This window comes from Haliaeetus leucocephalus, unplaced genomic scaffold, assembly GCF_000737465.1.
Source record: "Haliaeetus leucocephalus isolate CR32 unplaced genomic scaffold, Haliaeetus_leucocephalus-4.0 Scaffold906, whole genome shotgun sequence".
NCBI lineage: Eukaryota > Metazoa > Chordata > Aves > Accipitriformes > Accipitridae > Haliaeetus > Haliaeetus leucocephalus.
Genome location: NW_010973342.1, coordinates 1,245,155 through 1,261,856, shown reverse-complemented (window position 1 = coordinate 1,261,856; position 16,702 = coordinate 1,245,155). Strand labels below are relative to the sequence as shown.

At 36.7% G+C, this 16,702-nt stretch overlaps 1 protein-coding gene across 9 annotated transcripts in view; it reads left to right on the top strand.

Moving 5' to 3' along the window:
- JAKMIP1 (janus kinase and microtubule interacting protein 1) overlaps positions 1 to 16,702 on the top strand; it is a 161,726-nt gene that overhangs the window by 106,065 nt on the left and 38,959 nt on the right. For all 9 annotated transcript variants that reach the window (XM_010583472.1, XM_010583474.1, XM_010583479.1 and 6 more), the window contains 3 exons: positions 7,748 to 7,867; positions 9,158 to 9,286; positions 13,714 to 13,797. In XM_010583472.1, coding sequence (XP_010581774.1) covers positions 7,748 to 7,867; positions 9,158 to 9,286; positions 13,714 to 13,797 — 333 coding nt within the window. The remainder of the gene's footprint in view (positions 1 to 7,747; positions 7,868 to 9,157; positions 9,287 to 13,713; positions 13,798 to 16,702) is intronic.

Here is a 16,702-nt window from a genome sequence, read left to right as displayed (position 1 = left end):
TTCTGCGCAGTATATTCCTGGTCACCTCCAGGTGGTGCTTTTTTATTGCTCTGCATTCTGTAATGTCTGTATTCTGAAAATTTTATCCTTTGGGGTTCTCTGTTTCAGCGGTAATTCCTTCAAATTATGCTTCTAATAATGACGTGTGTTTTACATATGAAGAAAGAAAAATTCAGAAGTAACAATATATCTTGCATACATTTTTCTGTTATGTAATGGGAGGCTGATAGATGCCAAACATATTTACGGTAACCCTGAACCATTCTTTCTTGGTGTGATATACCTGGAAGTTTGTGTGTTGAGGGTGAGTTTAAAAACAGGACATAAAACTAAATATATATATATGTAACTAATACTGTAATTTCTATAGTCCTCTCTGATTATTAACCCTTATCTGATTTTAAATTAGTTGTGTAAGATCTTTTGCTAAATTGTAAAGTTCCTAATGAAACAAAACTAGTTAATTTAATTTTTTAGGGGTTGATAACTAGTGATAATTTCTGTAGGCTGAAAACTTCCATAATTATTCATTTGTCTTAAAAAATGTTCTGTGTTAATAGAACTAGAGTCTGTACCCTTTTCTTTTACCTATTTTTCTCTTCAGCAAGCTGCTGCTTTTGTGGTCTCTTCATTTCCTTATTGACTGAAGCAAGAGTTGAACAACAGGAGGGTTGGAGAGAATGTGCATTAAAAAATTTGTGGCAGTGGTATTCTTCATGTGTTAAAAGTACTATACTTGGGGGAATTCTGCAGAGATTACTGCAAGAATTGTGTGCGTATGAGCAGCAGAGTTAGTAGGGGTTTGCTTCTTATTTATGATATGATAGATACACCAGAAAGAACAAATTAATCGGTAGCAGACATGACTCCCACTGGTTATTCCATTCCCTATCCGTTAGCTCTTTGGTGCCAATATGAAATTGGCCATTGGAACTTTTATTTGATGCTATCTTCTCAAAGGAAAAGCAAGACTATTAAACAAAAACAAGTGAAAGAGAGAGAGAAAGTTGTGAGAGAAGAGTGAATGGGATTATATATACTATACTAGTTATACTATATATACTGTACTAGTTATTATATAACTACATCTATATCATTTCTAAATGTGCTAATTCCTTAAGGAAGGAAAGAAGTCATCAATAATATATTTATTAGTGTCCTATTACCTGCCATCGTATAAACCTGGAGGCTATTCACATGCATATGCACTGTTGACTTGGAGTTTAAACACTGTTGATATTAGCTTCTAAAAAATCCAATCCTGGCTTATGGGCTGGTTTCCTTCCAGGTCACCTGTGTGGTCCTGTGAGGATCAAAATCCTCAAAGGAAGCTGTTTCCCAAAGTTTTCCAGCAGTTTTTTATTTAAACAATCTGTGTAGAATGGGCTGCTTGCCCATGTTGGGATTGTACCATCTTTATCCTCTCTGTTTTTACAGCCTATCTCAGGAATCCAGTTGAAAACAGCAGAATTCATCTAACCATGCATTTGCAATGCTTGGTTAGATGTCGTTAATGGAGGTGAGGTATAGACATCTTACTCTGGACAGAATCGTAACATTAAGTGACGATTGTTCTCTGGAAGTAGGTATCTAAATAGGCCATATGAGTTTTGTCCTAAAATTGCCTATTTCTCTCCATGGACTATAAGTCTAAGATGAGTTGCTTTATATATAGATATGTACATTGCAAGTGTATTTCTGTCTGTGATCTGTGCAAGATTTTTATATTATACAGATGCTAACCTATATATAATAGTAGATGAAATTACGGGTGTATCTGGCCTAACCAACCAGTCAGAAGGAGAAATTACTGATGCAAATCTTTGGCTTTGCTTTTCTAAGTTTCGATAAATGTAAAATTACCATTAGCACAGCGAAGCATCAAGTTTGGCTGTTGAAGTTGGAACTATTTCCAGCTGTGTCCCACTTCCCTTGACAAAGTGAAGAAAGAATTAACTGATGAGAATTACGTTTCATGAATGTGGTCAGATAAGCTCAGACTAGAAGGTATAGAAAGGTTCCTTTTTTGTCCTAACAAACAGGAACTTAGTGCACAGGGTGAATACTTACACTCATCTACTGTTGCGGCTTTTCCTAAATGGGCTCCAGATTCCTTGATTTTCAAGGTACTCTGACTGGACAGCATCTGTGTTTGGTTTCTAGTATGAGTATTTTCCTGACAGTGGTTCCTGTTAGCTGGAACAGAATCCATGGCATGCCTTTGTCCACCTTTAAGACAGCTTGTGTGAATGATCTCTCAGGCTAGTCCAGTAGCCTTTATAGCCCAGTTGGGTCTAATTAACATTAGTTTGGCTCAGAAGCTTTTGGAAATACCAAAGTTTTTTTGTTTGTTTGGTTGGTTTTTTTGCAGTTAGATGTCTGTGTTATTTCTGGAGCTCTGTAGGTGCACTAGGTTACTGTTGCTAGCGTAGCTTTGACTGCACACTCTTCTAATTGCCAAGGGGCATGGGAGTCCATAGAACAGTGCTGGCAACGGGCTTGGGTTCCCCAGGGAAAAGAGCAGCACAGTGGGATGGGGCTTTATAACCTCTGTGGTTGCAAGGTGTTTAGAAGAGTAATGTAGTCACTCTGTATAGTCAGGTACTGTAGGATAGTTTTGTCTGAAGTGAAGCAGCCTAAGCTGATAGAGGTTTTTTGGGTTTTTGGTTTTTTTTACGTTAATGTGTCATTGGACTTGTTAGGAAAAAGATGTGCCAGAGGTGAATCTTCTACTGCTATTTAAAGCATGCTTTTTTCCAGGTGGTTTTTTTTGTTTGGTTGGTTTTTGTGTTGTGTTTTTTTCCCCCAGTGTTGGTAGTGAAATAACCAAGAAACTCTGGAAACAGTATTTTGGGTTTTTTTTTTTTATTTTTGACACGCAAAATGGAGTTACAGTGATTCCATGATTGATGGAGTCATGCATTTGAAAATGAGGCATAATTGCCCAGTTTGTTTGGAAACTGAAGGACTCTATGGATTTGTTTCTGTATTTAAACTTCATTAAATAAACGTTATTTGTGATAGTGGAAACTGGTGTGATGGAGTTCATATTTCTTGTTCTATATTTTTCTTTTTTTATCTGCCTCTGTGCTTTGGTGTGCCTCTATTTTTCTGGCTGCCAAGAAATGACATATAAGCATGAAGGTAAGAAATTACTGATTAGCTCACCTGATTGCTTTACAAGGAAATTCATTTTGGATAATTTTCATCATGTTAGATAATCACTTGAAAATGAGATACTTAAATGTAAAGTGAAACTACTTTAGCAACAGAGAAATCAGATTATTTATATTTAAGTATATCTAACCCAAACCATTTAAAATATGAGGGTATATTGAAATTTGCATATAATGTGTCACTATTGATTTATAACATTCTAAACTTTGATGTGATGTTTACTGAGCACAATACTTCAGCAGAAGCAGTAATACTTGAGTTATAAAGACCTAATGCATAATTTGACTTTAAAATTATGTGAAAACATTGATATAAATCCACATGAAAAATACTTGCTATTAAATGCATGGCAGCAGTCAGTGGTAATTCGAATTTAAATCAGAAATTTTCAGCAATTTATGTGACTGTTTTCTCAGTTATGAAATTATGATTTAGAAATAACAAATGTACAAATCAATATAAAAGAATCTTTAAATTGTTAATTGAGAATGTTCCCATTTTTAAGGAAAGTCTGAATGAAACTTGAATGAAAGTGGTGTATAGGTACAAAAATCCAGTGAGTATTGTACATGTTTGTATATACTTTTCAAAAACCATTGTGATTCAGCTTTTGAGCTATATGTGGAATCTCCCTGGGAGTTGGTGTATTTATTAGTGCCTTATTATTTATTACAGTGTTTATCAACAAACTTTGTATGACTCAGATGTCTTTTTTTTCTCTCTACAGCTGTTCCCTTATCAGTTAATTTGTTCTGGTTTTGCTGTGAATCACTTCTTGTAGCTAGTTGCTTCAGATGCTAGATGATCAACAATAAGAACAGCTATTTTGTAATTGTGTCATTAAGCAATTCATACATGTGCAATTAATGGTTAAATACTTTATCTCTGTTTCTATGGAAAGTATCTGCTTCACAAAATGATAAATGTACAGCTTCCCTAAAGAGGAAGGAGTCATTAAAAATAAATAAGTGGTTCACTCATAACTCCAAATATTATAAGCAGTCTGTATAGCATTTAACAGTTTTTGACTTTTAACTCTCCTTGAAGTGTTGGGGTTTTTTAGTGCAATGGGAAATACGAATTTTTTAGCTTAATTCCCTCCCATCTAATAATCAAGTGATTTATTTATTAATATATGCAAATTATTTCCCCCTACTTTTACTAGTAGTGAAATGTTTAAATGCAGCTACTGTCTTTTGTCAAAATAATGCCACTGCTTTAAGGATCTTCTCAAACCTATATACATTTATGTAAAATCAAACCCATGTTGTTTTACTGTTGCTTTTTCACTCCTTGAAACAGTGTGCGCGCATGCAGGGTTAAAGGAAGACACATACTTAAGCTGAGTTATCTACAAAAGCCGCTGTAGTTTGAGGTCTAGCAAAAAGCCCAGTAGGTATGATAAGCCTTATTGTCAGTTTTAACTAAGCTGCTGCTGACCTTCATGGTATTGTATTCTCTGTGCCATATATATGATAATACACTGGAGTTTTGCTCTCCAGCTTTTAGAAGTCCCTTCTGCCAGCCTTTTCAAAGTCAAGGCTTGACTCTCACTCGCTTTGTCAGCCCTCAAGCCTATACTTTATTGCAGGTTTTGGTTGAGCTTTGCTCAAGTGCATTTGTCATTTTTGAGGCCAAGCACCCTTGAAGCAGGAGGCATGAGCAGGGTCAGCTGTTCTGCAGTCCTCAGGGTTGCCTGTCCTTGGCTAGGTTCCTCCAAAGCACAGGCTAAATGTTCTGAGCCCCGTGCGCAGACAAGCTGGTATGGGCAGAAGGGCAGGATATAAAAGTATTGGCATAAGAGTCTGCATGCAGCTTTGTTTTGGGTTTACTCTCAGCATCTTTCAGTAAAAAGTATCCACGCTGCAAAATGAGGATACCATTTTCATGAAAGTCCCTTGGGTTTTGTTTACCTGCCATCATCTTCTTTACCTCCATATAATCTACCTTCATCTTTATGAAACTGTATCTGCTCATCGGTTTGGACTCAGAAACAAGTTCTTCCTGCTGAGTTGACCTGGCAACCGAAATTGTAAATTTGCTTGTCTTCCTTGCAGCTTGAAGGTAGCACCATTTCTTTAGCCCTATTTTCAACTGCCAGTGCAGTATCACTGTTAGATGATTGCTGGCTGCAACCAGTATTCAGTGTGGGAGAAATGCTGGATGGGCCAGCTCCCAAGGACTAATTACAGCCAGTTTTTGTGGTAAACCTTTGTACTCATGAGAGAGGCGTCTGAAACGTTTGTAATTTGAGTGTGAGAGAACACATCAGCTTTCTGGATAAGTCTTTGTATTTCTAGAATAGAACCTAAACCTGAGAACAGTGAACAAATTGAAGCATGTGAATGCTGGAGGGAAGTATTAAATTATCCCGGGGAAGTGTTTGTCTTAAGCACCTTAGACACAGTTCTGCCTAGTGAAAGGATCACAGTGCTTCCTAAACTGAGTAATGTGTCTTTACAGAGCTTTAGTACTACAACTGCACTCCTTTTATTTACTTATGAATACACTAAATAGTAACTCTAGTGGTCTAGTAGCTTGCAAAAGGAAGTTTGTTTCTGAAGACTGTTCAACAGCTCCTTGCCTTCTGTGCTGCATCATATTTGTCTGTATGGAAATGTGTAACCACAGACTGTTTGCAAAAGATGTGGCTTTTTTTTTGTTTGTTCGTTTTGAGTGCATATCATCCTTTTAGAAGGAGTTTTTAGTAGAACCAGTTAGTTTAAAAATGCAGTGTGAATGAATTTTTAAATTATTATTTGAGGTGCTTATCTTAAGTGAAGCAATTAAGTGGTTCAGAAGAGGATCTCAAAGCTGTCTTCAGTAGTTTCAGTGGGATTAGCTGTACTGCGAAACTATGATGGAGTTTAGCTAACGAGCGATGAGACTGTGCCCTGGTGGACCGTGGTGACCAGGACTGCAGGCTGTAAATGGAGTGCATGGTGTCACGCATGCAGGCACCAAGTCACACCTACGAGCTTGATTTTGTGGTGCCACTTAATTGAAGGTAGAGTATTTTGGCCGTTGATGAGAGCTGTGCTGAGCCAAAAGAACGTATTAAGCATTATGGGGCTTTGTGAGAAAGTGAAGACAGTACTTTGTAGACATACTGGAAGAATGTATAAAGTTAGACAAGTCTATAAGACTGTGGTGAAAGGTAAATATTTGGAATTTATCATGAGATAGGGCATTATGGATAAAAGAAAACCTTTCAGTATCTTGAATGAAATTGATAGTTCACAATTCCACTCACTTCGCCAGTTTGGCTTTGCTGACTTGTAAGATTCTGATGTTCTGAGTTAATAACAACTGGTAATTTTTTTCATCCTTTAGGCCTTTTTAATGAACAGGGCTATTATCTTCTCACATACAACCTGTGGTTTATAGTTCTAAAAAAACCCCAAACAACCAAACTGTGACATCAGGATCTGTGATTCAGCATTAAGCAGTGCCAAAAAATATAGAGATGGATAGACAGATTTTCCTTTATCTTCTTAGAGCAACGCCTTTCCACTAGCCTCCCTGTCTAGGATGCTTCACAACCTGACTCTATTTTTTCAGCAACACCCTTTTTTTTTCTTTTCTTAATTTTCTTGCTTCTCTGAATTTGTGTTGGGTTATTAGAATACTTGGATGGTTTAAAAGGTTACGCTTTCTATTGATTAATAACAGTTAACTTTTGTTATTGTTATTTTGGAAGGAAAAAATACTTGAAAAACTGTTTTTCCAGTTAAATGTTTAAGCAATTTTTTCTTTTTTTAAACAGCATAATTTTCTATAGAAATTTCTACTTTCTGAGCATATGTTAGGAAACTGGTGGAAAGGGGGCTCTTAAAATGGTGAAGGAATTATTGCAGTTGTGATGTTTTATATAAAACCACATCTTTCACAATGAATATTGTACCATTCACTTCCATTGTCTATTCATTTTCTCTAGTTTTCTTTAAGCATGCATTTCATTGATTACATTGTGTAAAATTTTTAAAATCTGCATTGAAATGCTGGTTTTCCCTAAGCATAGTTTTTTGGTTAGTCATAATATTGGAGCAAACTTTTGAAAATGATGGTGTTGGAAAAAACAAATGGAAAGAGGTAGTTTATACTTTTAAGCAGGATTTTGCAAAATAGATATTATAAATTTCTTTTTTTTTTTTTAATTAGTATGAATGACAAAATTCGTTCCACATTGTTCTTTGGAATATTTTTTCCTTTTGGTTCCACATCTTATATGTTACATCAAATTGGTTTACTTTCTCTTAATAGATATTGCATTCCTTTACTGTGAATCTTGTAAGATCTGTATGATTTTGGTAACTAGCTTTTAAACTTTTGCTAAAGCATTATTCTATTGGCCATTACCCAGTGCTATGTGCAGTTCAGTTCTTGGAGGTTCTTATACAAATCGTGTTGAAAAGGTAGCTAATTTAATCAGAGAACAAGGGCTTACAAAGGAACCTTTTTTCTTCCTAAATACTAAAATAATGGTCAAAGAAGACCTTGGCTGCTGCTTACTGGGTCATTGGGGTTTTCCAACTGTTTTGCTAGTAACTAAAAAAAGCTAACTTTTCAGAGGCATGTTGTGGAGACATTTTTTGGATTTGATGAAGAATCTGTTGATTCAGAAACGTCATCTGTAACTTCATATAACACAGATAAAACAGACAGAACACCAGAGGAAGATTTGGAAGATGTAAGTAGTTGCTGATTTGTTCTTAAGTTATGTAAAAATTGACATGGAGTGTAAATACAAACATTTTTTTCAGCTGTTCTTCCACAGGAACTGTCAAAGATTTGGCAGAGAATTCCTTTGTTTTGTTTCAAGTCCAGTAACACATCCACAGTCACTGCAATAGTATTAATAAAATAATATTCTGCCCAACAGATTTGGCAGATATCGGGCTGAGAAATAAAATTGTTTTTCTCAAACTCTTTCTTATTAGTGAAAAGAAAATGAATAGGCATGTTGCTTTACCAAAAGTCAGTAGTTACTAGACAATAGTTTGCTTTTCAACCTTATAATTTATTTGTCTGTTTTGATACAACCAGGATTTTCCTTCTGTACTTACAATACTGAGAGAGGCTTTTGCAATTCATTAAGGCTTAAATGATCATAGGTAGTAAATACCCACTGACACATTTTGTCTCAGCTCTGTGATATACAGTGCAGCTGGCCTACTTTAAACGATTGCAGGGCTGAGGACAAAGCATGAATTAGATGCTCTTTTTCATCTTTCTTTCCTGTTCACTAACTTGTGCCTAATACTTCTCAGTCACAAGAAGCTTCCTATTTTTCTAGGTTTAATATTGAATAATATTGTAATCTCTTTTCCTTGGAGCCTGAGTTCCTGGAGCAAAAATTAATTAAAGGGAAGGACATTTCTTGCCCTCAGCATTATAGGAAAGACCTTGAAAGTGTTGATGTCAGTTGCTCAAAATGCAAAGAAAATTAAGACATTAAAAATAATTCATGTTAAAAAAAAAAAATTAAAAAAACACCTTATGGCTTTTGAAATATAACTTCTGTGTTAGTGTGCTTGTGCTGGTAAAATGCTTTACCCTTGCATAGTAGAGAAAAAGAGTAAGGGAGTGATGGAGTGCATGACAAATAGAACAAAGCCCTTCTGAAGCCCCTGTGGCAGTGGGGTTGCTGAAGAAAGACAGTGGTGCATAGAACTGCTCCCTCTCATCTTTCCCCAGTCAGTTTCTTCCCATTTCTATACATTACTGCGTTATATAGTAACTTATATTGTCCTGAAATTGTGCGGTTGAAACAGTTACTGATCTCTGCATTTCTGCATCATCCTCAAATCAGCCTTCCTTCCATTTCCACTTGTTTTGGTTTTTTAAACCTGTCTTAAACTTTGAGACTCAGTATGAGTTGTGTTACTTGTTGCATTTGTGAGTCTTATCTGTTCATATAAACAAACCCATATTTATCTTTACATGCACAAACCCACTTTTTTTCCCCCTCTTCATTAAGAGCACACCTAAAGAAGAAGCTGAACTAAGGTTCTGCCAGCTAACAAGAGAGTATCAAGCTTTGCAAAGGGCATATGCATTGCTTCAAGAACAAGTTGGTGGAACCCTGGATGCAGAGAGAGAAGCAAGGGTAATTTTTTAACTGAAATTTCTTTTACCTCTGAAATCATTGAAAAGGCTGAAAATACTTGGAATAGGAGGTCAGTGAAATGCAAAGCACAATGTTTTTGAGGATTAGAGGACGTTATCAGTAAGGTGAAAATTTAGATTCATCTGGTGCGATCAGAACAAAGATACCATTGTACTTTATCCTAGCATGCATAATATATTAAAGATTTCAGTAGTAAGGCAGTGTTACTGAGAATGATATCACAATTGAACCTGCAATTTGGATAGCAACATGATGGATTTAAAATGAATCGGAGAATAGGTTGTTATAAGTACTTAGGTACTTTTATCATAGGAGTATATTAAAACCCTGACCCAAATCTGACAAAGGAAGTTTTTCTTCAAGTGTTTTGTTGAATATATGAATTCATAGTTTGTTTTAAAAAAATCTCAGTTTGAGAGTATTCTTCCACTAAAAAGTACATAGCTCACTGTTGTTCCTATTAGGTCAACATGTGTGATTGGTTACACTCTCTGAAATAAATGGGGTTTTTATCCTCACAGTACTCTCTCTCTGTACTATAGGTATTTGAGGTGTGAGGGAGTATGTATTCTGTTTTCATTTACCCTTCTGCCACCACTATGTTTAACCATTTAGTGCTGACCATAAGGTCAGCAGAAGTCATGCTAACATCTTCCATTCTGTTTTTTCCAAACCGGGGAGGAGCGAAATCGCTTCATAATGAATTGGTGAGCTCTGACTCAGTCCTCTATCTATTCACTGAACAGCAGTGGCATCAAAAAAAGAGCTGAGTTAACTAGAGGGAATATTTCTTCTACTTTATCCCAACTCCTTGCAGACAGGGACATGCCTAGAAATGTAGCATATATACAAGTCACCCTCTACTTGAATGACTATTGTGATTGATGACCAAAGAACATTTAACATCCAAATGGGCAAGCAATAGCCATAGGGCTGGAAACTTCATCATCTTCACCTCTTGCCCTTCATTCTGCATCAAATATAACTTGAACCTGTAGATTATAGACTACGGAGAGAGTTGACTGATGTCATTGCGAGGCCACTCTCAATTATCTTTGAAGGGTCATGGCAGTTGCAGGAGGTTCCTTCAGCTCTGTAAGAAAGCAAATGTCACTCTTGTCTTCCAGAAAGGCAAGAAGGAGGATCTGGGCAACTGAAGGCTGGTTGTTCTCACCTCTCACCCCTGGGAAAGGGGTAGAGCAAATAATCACGGAAACCATTTCCAACTGTCTGAAAGATAAGAAGGTGACTGGGACTGATCAGCGTGGATTTGTGAAAGGGAAATCATGCTTAACCAGCTTGATAGCCTTCTATGTTGAGATGACTAGCTTGGCAGATGAGTTGAGGGCAGTAGATGATGTTGTATCTTGACTTTAGTAAGTCTTTTGACAGTCTACCCCATAAGATTCTCATAGGCATACTGATGAAGTGCAGACTAGACAAGTGGACAGTGGGGTGGACTGAAAATTAGCTGAAATAACTTAAAGGGTTGTGATCAGTGGCAGAAAGTTCAGCTGGAGGTGTGTCACCAGTGATATACTGCAGGGGTTGATACTGGGTACAGTGCTATTTCAACTCTTCCTTAATGACCTGGATGATTGAAAAGGGTGTACGTGCAGCAAGTTTGCAGATGATACAAATTTGAGAGGAGTGGTTGATATGTGAGGTGGTTGTGCTGCCATTCAGAGGGACCATTTGACTGCCTGAAGAAATGCGTAAAGAGGAATCTCATTAAATTCAACAAAGGGAAGAAAAAGTCCTGCATGTGGGGAATAATAACTCCAGGCACCAGGATAGACTTGGGGCTGATTTGCTGGCAAGCAGTTTTGCACAAAAGGATGTGGGGGGGTCCTGGTGGACACCACGTTGAACATGAGCCAACAACGTGCCCTTGCAGCAAAGAAGGCCAACAGCCTCCTGGGCTGCATTAGGAAGAAAGTCCCCAGCAGATCCATGGAGGTGATCCTTCCTCTACTCAGCATTGATGAGGCCACATCTGGAGTGCTGGGTCCACCTCTGGTCTCCCCCAGTACAAGAAAAACATGGACATATTGGAGAGAGTCCAGCGAAGGGCCATGAAGATGATTAAGGGCTTGGAGAACTTAATACACAAGGAGAGCCTGAGAGAGCTGGGACTGTTCAGCCTGGATAAGAGAAAGCTCAGGGGTATCTTATCAATTTGTGTAAATACCTGAGGGAGGAAATAAAGAAGGAACCAGACTTTTCTCAGCAGGATTCAGTGAAAGGACAAGATACAACAGGCACAAATTCAAATACAATAAATACCATTTAAACATAAGAAAAACCCCTCTTCCTCTGAGGGCAGGGAAACATGGGAACAGGTTTCCCGGAGAAGCTGTGGAGTCTTCATCCCTGGAGATATTCAGAACCCACTGGACAAGGTCTTGAACAACCTGCTCTAGGTGCCCCCCCTGCTTTGAGCACAGGAGTTGGACAGGGGATCCCTTCCAACCTCAATGAGACTGTGATTCTAAAAAGTGTTTAAGTATTAAAAAAACCCCTAACCTACTTCCCCCCCCCCCCAAAAAACCAACCCTGAACCCCCCAAATGGAGAAACATGTTAAATACTGTGAATTATTACATATTACTGCCTTACTACATGTGGCCTTCATTGTATCATGCCACTGCAACATGTTGCTAGTAAAGCAGAAAGACAAAGATTTTACTGTGGTTTAAAAATTACTGGTGGGGATGGACTCAATTTATCCCAATGGTGGGAGCTGCCACTAGCTTAATGGTTCCACTGTTTAGGAGACAATAAAATACTCACAAAATTCTATATTGCTTGATTGCTGATGGTTATTAGGCATACATGTGCATGATTTCACCCACATCATTTTCTCTGGCAAGCATTTTAAAATCCACTTACTGCATATTCTCAGGTACAGAAACAGTATGCTTGTGGGAGCAGAATTTCTGTGTGTTAATAAGCAAAGCTTTCCAGATAAAAAGTTACAGAAGAATGTAGACTGCTTGACATTATCTGGAGTTATTTACAGCTAAAAATGTTAGTCTATTATCCCCAGAACCAGTATTTAGAAGATTTGGGGTTTACTTTAAAATGTGTCATGTTTTGTTTTGGGTGTTTTTTCAAGGTTCTTTGAAGTGGCTCTCAACCAACCTTAACTTTTTTTTTCCTGTGAAATACAGTTCTTTTATAATGGTAGAATTATTGCTTTATAGCTTTATTTGTTAGAGTTCTCAGCATCTTACAAAAGCCTAGTCACATTTGACACTCTCTTTTTAAGTAGGACATTTAGCCAAGGAAAGCAATAAGGGCTTTGGAGATCACTTCTCAAGCTAGAATTGGGGCAGGGGGCATAGTTACATCTTCTATTAAAGTAAGATTTCAGAGGCTTTCATGTATTTGACAGTTATGAGAGACCATTATACATTTCCTCTTCCTTCATTGGAAGGGAGACTGGTATGAATGTTTTTGTAATAGCTTTTTAAAATTTTATTTTGCAGGCATTTGCAAACTGTCTTTTTAGTACTCTTTGGAATTGTTGCTCTTTCTTTTTAATGGCATTTTGGTCTCTTTTGTCACATCCGTGCAAATCCATCTTTTGAGTGAGTCAGGAGGTAGTTTTTTGCATGGTTAGTTTTGTAGGGCCCAGTGTTCTGGTGGGATGAACATTTCCTATTACGTTTAGATGAGGCTTAAGGTAAACAACAAGGACCCAAAGATGCAAAGATGCAGAAGGAAATCCCTGTGGGAATTTTTGAACTGCTTGGGTGAGAGTACCTTAAGTGGAGCGGGGAGAGTACTTGCAGTAGCTTGAGGACCCTCGGTGACTGAAGGTCTCCAGAGATATCCTTTGGTTTATATCCTTTTTGTTTAGTACCTGGTATGATCCAAACCCTTTCAGGGCATCACTGGACTCAGGGGGTAATACCTACTGTAGTGTAATAGCATAATAATCATGTAGAATGAGGAAAACTGACTGGCATGTGCTGTTTATGGGATAAATAAATTATTTCTGGTCAATATATTTTATCTACCTGTAGGCTTTTTCAGTGGTTATTGCAATTCTGTTTCTCTCTTGGCCTTTTTTCCCCAATTGCCTTGAATTACTAAAGATTATGAATAGCTTCTTAGAGCTATTTTAGTTCCCAACTTTTTTTTTTTCTGCCTGGGAAGAGCTTTGTCACTGAATATGTGACAAAGGCTAGGAAGGAAAAATGGTGTTAAACTGATGGCTTTAAATATTTTGTAACATAAACACAAAAGCAGTTATTTTAATGAAAAACATTAAAAGCTGACTGGACAGCCCATAAGTGGGTAGAAGGTATTTTTACTTTGATTCTGTGTGTAATTCAATCTAACTGTCTACCTGGATGTGCACACATACACACACACTTTTTAATACTTTTTTTCCCCCAGACTCGTGAACAACTGCAAGCTGATCTTCTCAGGTGTCAGGCAAAAATTGAGGATCTGGAGAAAGCTCTAATTGAGAAAGGACAGGTAAAAGGCTCTCTTAATGTCCTCTACCACATCATTTTCTCCCTTGCATGCAGTGGTGCCCTTGCCATCTTCATTGCTTGCTGGTGTGTTAGTGTGACTGATGCAGCTTAATTGCTACTCCAGCAATAGCTTACTTAAATAAAGGAAAGTATTATATAGGCTAAGAAAACGCCATTAAAGCTTCATTTTCTAACACATAATACACTGAAGCGTAATATTGAAATAACTGCTTGTTACATGCATTGTAAATTCTGGTCCCATTGTCATTTGGTGCAGGCTTTTCTCCTGTTTTCCATTTTGTTAGATTTGCTATAAGTTCCAATGAAATAAATATTCTATATTTGTACTGGAGAATATTTTTGGTGTGTAGCATAGAAAAAATCAAAACCCAAATCACTTCCACACATGCTTCAGCTAGAGAAATGAGCCACTTATGTCTGGTTACGGGAAGGTGCTTGCGGTGTTACTGTCCTGGGCTTAAATTCTTGGGGCATCCAACTGCTTTCAGATTCCCATACCATCACACAGAGTAAAATTAGGCCTAATGCTTCAGTATATCTTGTAAATACTTGAAGATGTGGCTACCAATGCATATTTAATAATGTCTACGATCTTCAGGAAGGCTGATTAAGAGTTATGAGAGTGCATTTAAAAGATGGTTAGTTGCATAACTTCTACAATGGACTGAGAAAATTGGGACAATGTTATTTTTCGCTTTATTGTTTGAAATAGCAATTTTAAGATTGCACGTAGCATATGGTAATTAAAAAAAAGATATAGCTATCCATAGATATACATTTCAAAGACTAATGATGCTGTAGCATTGAATAAAAACAACCTACGAATAATGCCAAGTTAATGATATTAGTATTTTTATGGTTTATTCTTTGTAAGAAAAAAACTCTCTGTTAGATTCTGTATAAATACAAAGGTTTTGGGACCATATTCAAATTAAGGATAAAAATTGTTTCTGCTAGCTTCCACAGAAACTGGAGTTTGCTTAGTAAATTCCATGTAAATAAAATATCACTAAAAATAGAGAATATGTTATCAATCTAAAAATGATGGCTCACTGAGCGTTTGGAAGAATAAATGGAACTGAAGACCTCTCAAGGATCTACTGCTGACATTTTAGTGTGTTGATGATAAAGGTGTTGTGGGCAAATTGCTGTGTAAATGAAAACATTAACAAACAAAATAGTTGACTATTACATTGTAAAATTTAAGTACTGTGTATGTAATTAACATAAGTGAAGATGGATACACATGTAAGAAATTAACTTCTGTGACTTTTGCTTCCGGAATGGTATGTCAAAAAGGTATGCCTGGAAATTAGAATTTAATTAGTTACGACTTTATGAGGTTCATGACCACATTTGCAACCTTGTATCTCTTAGTAATCCTGAGAAGGCCAACAGGGATGTGACAAGGAGCAATATGATATTGTCTCTAGTCGGCTAGTTTGTACGCTGAGCATTAGCTTTCCACAGAAGCGGTCACAGTGTCTTCCTGGGAGCTCTAGCACCTGCTTGGTTCTCCTGACCTGTTAGTATTTACATTCAACAAAATAAATGGTTGTGATGATAAACTGACCTCTTTGTGCACTATGTGATTTTTTTTTAAATTATTATTACTTTGTCATTTAGATGGTCATGGTAGTGATGACGATTTAATAGTACTTGTGAAATGTTCATTCGGGAAACCAGTCCTAAAGTGGTTTTGAAAAGGAAACAATGAATCAAAAGATCCTAGTGTATTATCCCAGGAATTTTTAGTCTTACTTTACAGCTTTAGGCAACAGAAGCAGCAAAGACCTTCTCAATTTTCCTGAAGTCAAATTCAGAGCAGGAGATTAGAATCTTATTATTAAAAAATGATTTGAAGCTTGGCTTATAACAATTTATGTGTAATTTCAAAGTAATTGTCAATGGCTCTTGATAATCTCTCATCGGCTCCATCTGTCAGAATTCCCCTAGATGTAAAAATAAGACTAACAATCCATTTCTGCAAGGTAGATTGAGGTGCATGCATAAGAAACTTTATATTAATGGAAGAAATTCTTATAGAATATTAGTAGTTGTAAATAATAAATCTCAAAATATTGTAGTATGTAATGTGCCAGATGGACTTTTTTTGAATGCTCAGCTCTTTTGGTGACCTGGTGTGTACATAAATACAATTCCACTGGAGTTAAGGTCTTCTCGGAAAGTCAAGTTGAGCTTCATCAAGAAAGACACAAAAGTTAATTGTCAATAGTGCAAATTAATCTACTTTTACGACTTGTGTGAACTGGAGTAGTTGAACCTGCAGGTCTGATGTAACTGTTGTGCCTTTTACCGTATGCATGCATTGGGATATCCACCCTAAGTCTGTGTCTGCAACTCTTTGTTCATTCCTTGACCTTAGTAAAATGCTAGTTAAATGTTAAACTAGACATTGGATTTTATTTTAAGCATTTCTTTCATTTGTTTCAAAAATTCTTGATAAATGTCATGCTTTTACAGTATTCATTTTAGTATATTATTCTTAGTATGATACTTATCATAACCCTGAAGAGCTTGTTTATTACATGAAAGTTAAAATGCACTTGTGCATTCTTGTGTATGAGTGGAAAAAGGAGAAAGAACAGTAGAATATGAAACTGTAGTGGACAGTAGGTAGAAGAACTAACTTTAAACTTTTTTTAAAAATGCTAATTGGAGTAAATACTATTTCAGAATGTTTTAGATTTTTTTGGTTGACATTTCAAGGCTGGTTAATGGGCTGGGATATCCAGATTTCATTAATTTCTCATACAGCATCAATGTGCAAATACCTTGCTGACAAAGAATGTGTCAGCCTTAATACTTTACTGAAGACATTTAGAGTTTAAATAAATTGTGCTTTTTACATAGAAAGTAATTTG